Below are 4656 nucleotides of genomic sequence, written 5' to 3'. Positions count from 1 at the left end.
CATTTGTGTGCATTTTTATGCCGCCTGATACCCTCAACTGTACTCCTTTTACGTTTTGGCGTCCAATGAAAGTAGATTGAGATCACTGAAGTGCACTTGAAAATTCAGCATTTGCTGACTAAAAGCACTACCAACCCTTAGCAGCCAATGGCGGCTTCAGACTGACGCCATGGTCCATGGACCATGTCCACGGGGTGCTCCGTAGCCGCCTCAGCTGCTACCTTCTTGGTGCCAACGAGTCCCCCAAAGGGCACCCCGAAGTCTATACATAACCCCCAATCGCACCTCGCCATCTCCGCCTCTCCTCGTCACACGCACCCACACCTACCCCCGGAGCCGACAAACCATGGCCGCGCACTCCGTCGCCGCCGCGCACGCCACCATCGCCGCGCGCGCGGGCCCCGCGCCCGGCGCCGCGGCGTCGGCCCCGGCCGAGCGCCTCGGCTTCCGCCGCCTCAGCTCGCTCGCCGGCCGCGGCCTGCGGTCCCCGGCGCCGGCCCGCCGCGCGCCCTCCGCGGCCGCCTCCCGCCGCCAGCGCGTCGTGCGCGCCGCCGCCGTCGAGGCGCTCGAGGGCAAGGCTGCCACCGGCGAGCTGCTCGAGAAGTCGGTCAACACGATCCGGTTCCTGGCCATCGACGCCGTCGAGAAGGCCAACTCCGGCCACCCGGGGCTCCCCATGGGATGCGCGCCCATGGGACACATCCTCTACGACGAGGTCATGCGCTACAACCCCAAGAACCCCTACTGGTTCAACCGCGACCGCTTCGTCCTCTCCGCCGGCCACGGCTGCATGCTCCAGTACGCCCTGCTCCACCTCGCCGGATACGACAGCGTCAAGGTGAGGCAGCTGACGCATCTCCCGTTCCCTTTTCTGTGTTTGCATCTGGGTCTTGCGTGTGGAATTCGCCGCTAGTTGGTTGGTTGGAGCGGCGAAATCGGGAGTAGGTTCGTGTGTAAAGTTTGGTTCTTGTTTGGTAAAATAGTAGAAAGGTTGGATCTTGACTGCTATTTTTTGCTGGCGGTTTTCGTATTTTTCCTAGAAAAGGCTTTGCCTTTGTCCAGCTGTCAGAGATCTATGATTAGTGGAATTTAAGTTTCCTAGGAAGTTTAGATGGAATCTCAGATGTTCCACCGTGGACCCATCATCACTCATGTTTAGCTGAGCAAAACTTTAGTGTGTTTCACCTGGACTGAGCTGCTTAGTGTTTGGCATGGATGGTTTACAATTACATCACCTCCAGTGCGATTGACTTTTTTTTTTATCTATAATTGTGTGCGGCTTCAGGAGGAGGACTTGAAGCAATTCAGGCAATGGGGAAGCAGGACACCCGGCCACCCTGAGAACTTTGAGACTCCAGGAGTTGAAGTTACCACTGGTCTGTTCACCTTTACTGAGATCACAATTGTTTTTTTTTAATTAACAGATCACAATTGTTGTAACCTGCCCTGCTGTAATATGAAACTGAAACTTTCAGTTTTTTATTTGTCTTTCCTGCAGGACCTCTTGGTCAGGGTATTGCCAATGCTGTTGGGTTGGCACTTGCCGAGAAGCACCTGGCTGCTCGCTTCAACAAGCCTGACAGTGAGATCGTCGACCACTACACGTAATAATTCTACTGTGCATGTACCGTCCTTTTCTTTTAGTTTGTTGTGGTACCATTTTGGTAACATGATTGAATTCTGTATAGGTATGCTATTTTGGGAGATGGTTGCCAAATGGAGGGTATTGCCAATGAAGCTTGCTCCTTGGCTGGACACTGGGGTCTTGGCAAGTTGATTGCTTTCTACGATGACAACCACATTTCTATTGATGGAGATACAGAGATCGCGTTCACAGAGGATGTGAGCACCCGTTTTGAGGCTCTTGGGTGGCACACAATCTGGGTTAAGAATGGAAACACTGGCTATGATGACATCCGTGCGGCCATTAAGGAAGCAAAGGCAGTTACTGACAAGCCTACCTTAATCAAGGTTGGTTTCTTTGGTATCTGCAATTTTTATGTCTTGTTTTCTGTAGATTTTGTCACATTTGTATAATTTGTACTCTTTGTAGGTGACTACCACGATCGGTTTTGGATCTCCGAACAAGTCCAACTCATACAGCGTTCACGGAAGTGCATTGGGCACCAAAGAGGTCGAAGCAACCAGGCAGAACCTTGGATGGCCCTATGAGGCATTCTTTGTGCCGGAGGATGTCAAGAGGTTGGTCTCTTATTTGTGCTAGTATTCTAGTGATCTGAATGAGATGATGAAATGCATTTCACTCACCCTATGGTTTCTTTGAATGGATTACTGCAGCCACTGGAGCCGCCACACGCCCGAAGGTGCTGCACTTGAGGCTGATTGGAATGCTAAGTTTGCAGAGTACGAGAAGAAGTACCCAGAGGATGCAGCAACCTTGAAAAGTATCATCACAGGGGAGTTACCCACTGGCTGGGCTGATGCTCTCCCTGTAAGTATACATTTATACTTGCAATACTGCAGCTGATATGTGGAAGATTAAACTCTAATGGTAGATTATTGTTTTTTTCTTCTTCTAGAAATACACTCCAGAGATCCCAGGAGATGCCACCAGGAACCTCTCCCAGCAGTGCTTGAACGCACTTGCTAAAGTTGTGCCTGGTCTTATTGGAGGTAGTGCTGATCTTGCGTCCTCCAACATGACATTGCTTAAGATGTTTGGTGACTTCCAGAAGGATACACCTGAGGAGCGCAATGTCCGCTTTGGAGTCAGGGAGCACGGAATGGGTGCCATTTGCAATGGCATTGCTCTGCACAGCCCAGGGTTTGTTCCATACTGTGCTACTTTCTTTGTCTTCACCGATTACATGAGAGGTGCCATGAGGATCTCAGCTTTGTCTGAAGCTGGAGTTATCTATGTTATGACCCACGACTCTATTGGTCTCGGAGAAGATGGTCCGACCCATCAGCCCATTGAGCACTTGGTGAGTTTCCGCGCAATGCCCAACATATTGATGCTCCGTCCTGCTGATGGTAATGAGACCGCTGGAGCATACAAAGTTGCAGTTCTCAACAGGAAGAGGCCATCTATTCTCGCTCTCTCCAGGCAAAAGCTTCCTAATCTGCCTGGTACCTCAATTGAGGGTGTTGAGAAGGGTGGATATACCATCTCTGACAACTCAACCGGCAACAAGCCTGACCTCATTGTGATGGGTACCGGTTCTGAACTGGAGATTGCTGCCAAGGCTGCTGATGAGTTGAGGAAGGAGGGGAAGACCGTCCGTGTTGTGTCATTTGTTTCCTGGGAGCTTTTCGAGGAGCAGTCAGATGAATACAAGGAGAGCGTTCTCCCTGCGTCTGTTTCTGCGAGAATCAGTATTGAGGCAGGGTCTACTCTCGGATGGCAGAAGTACGTCGGAGCCCAGGGCAAGGCCATTGGCATCGACAAATTCGGTGCAAGTGCTCCTGCTGGAAAGATCTACCAGGAGTACGGCATCACTGTGGAGAGCATCCTCGCGGCAGCCAAGAGCTTTTAAGAGTCCACAGTCTTGAGTTTTTGCCATCATTGGTGCCAAAGGATCACTATACCTCGAGGTCTTGTGCCCAAAGCTTGGAATAACGGAGGGAGCGGTAGGATGCCTGCATTTGGAGCGTGAGTGGTATTCTAGGCCTGTAATAAACAATGCCTTTTCCATTTACGTTGGTTTTATTTGGCGACCCTTATACGATTCCTGAAGGTGTGCCTGATTAAATTGGGTGCTGGTTTTGTTAACATTGGCAATGAACTGATGATTAGTCTTGCAACGACGTTTCATTCTTTGCGAGATCGTCTTAGAAGGGCTTTTGTCACACTGTGCCTTAGTTCTTGCATTTTGCTCTACGGTTCCTAATGGCTTTATAATTGGAAATAAACACGGTGTTTGTTAACCTTCATGTGATCTGTTGTTTTCCCAGATTCGGCTTGAATTCAAACAAAGCATGAATAGAACCCTTGCGATCTTTATGTTCCGTTCAGTTCAAATGTCTTGAGCTTGCCTCATCCTTTTCTGTTGTAACTTGAAACAGCATCCGATTCTGATGCAGTGCATCCGATGGCTAGCTGCCCCTGCTATCAGGATTGCTCAGTTCAAAGCTCTGATCTGAATGTTGCTTGGCTGTGGGCTCACCTGAATCGGTGGAAGCGAGCGTGCATGGCCGTTACCCGGTACGGCTAGGATGAGCTCCCTCCACTACTTCTCCACTTGCGCGTCTTATCTGAGTATCTGAATCGGTGGCCGTTTGTGAACTGAAAATGGAGATGGGCTATCCAGTATCCATATCATCGTCTTCTTTAAGGTGTCTTGAGCCTCACGAGTTAGACAGACGCTACCGTCTCAGGTCGCTGCCGTTGGCCCTCTTTTCTTCTCGGCTGCGGTTGGTGTGGCTGGTGCCGGAGCCGGGTGATGGGTGCCAAGATTCTGTACCCTCGGCTACCAACTGTCCGCAAAGCTGATTTGACCCGCGCGCGCCGGTCCACCATGGCACCACCCACCAGCTGCGCGTATCCTTTCTTTTCCACTTTTCCATTTTTTCCCTTTCAATTATTTTTTCAATACCATTTGTACTCAAGTAAATATTGTTATACATATAATTATATGTATAAATTTCTTAACAACATTTATGTAAAAATTATGACTAGCGTATGTGTATAAATTG

The 4656-nt window shown here is 50.0% G+C and overlaps 1 protein-coding gene across 1 annotated transcript; it reads left to right on the top strand.

Annotated features, from left to right (window-relative positions):
* The first annotated feature begins 331 nt into the window (after positions 1-331).
* Positions 332-3888, top strand: LOC101762694 (transketolase, chloroplastic). Its single transcript, XM_004964388.4, has 7 exons — positions 332-838; positions 1286-1376; positions 1499-1604; positions 1689-1971; positions 2054-2202; positions 2299-2452; positions 2541-3888. The coding sequence occupies exons 1-7, from the start codon at positions 347-349 to the stop codon at positions 3495-3497; spliced, it is 2232 nt and encodes a 743-aa protein (XP_004964445.3). The 5' UTR covers positions 332-346; the 3' UTR covers positions 3498-3888.
* The last annotated feature ends 768 nt before the right edge of the window (positions 3889-4656 follow it).

The sequence above is a fragment of the Setaria italica genome, chromosome IV, assembly GCF_000263155.2.
Source record: "Setaria italica strain Yugu1 chromosome IV, Setaria_italica_v2.0, whole genome shotgun sequence".
Lineage (NCBI taxonomy): Eukaryota > Viridiplantae > Streptophyta > Magnoliopsida > Poales > Poaceae > Setaria > Setaria italica.
This window is presented reverse-complemented; position numbering and strand designations above follow the sequence as displayed.

Coding starts and splice junctions, on each gene's coding strand:
- LOC101762694 (XM_004964388.4), top strand. CDS start 347: ATGGCCGCGCACTCCGTCGCCGCCGCGCACGCCACCATCGCCGCGCGC. Junction 839..1,285: donor CCGGATACGACAGCGTCAAG/GTGAGGCAGCTG, acceptor GTGCGGCTTCAG/GAGGAGGACTTGAAGCAATT. Junction 2,203..2,298: donor GTGCCGGAGGATGTCAAGAG/GTTGGTCTCTTA, acceptor GGATTACTGCAG/CCACTGGAGCCGCCACACGC.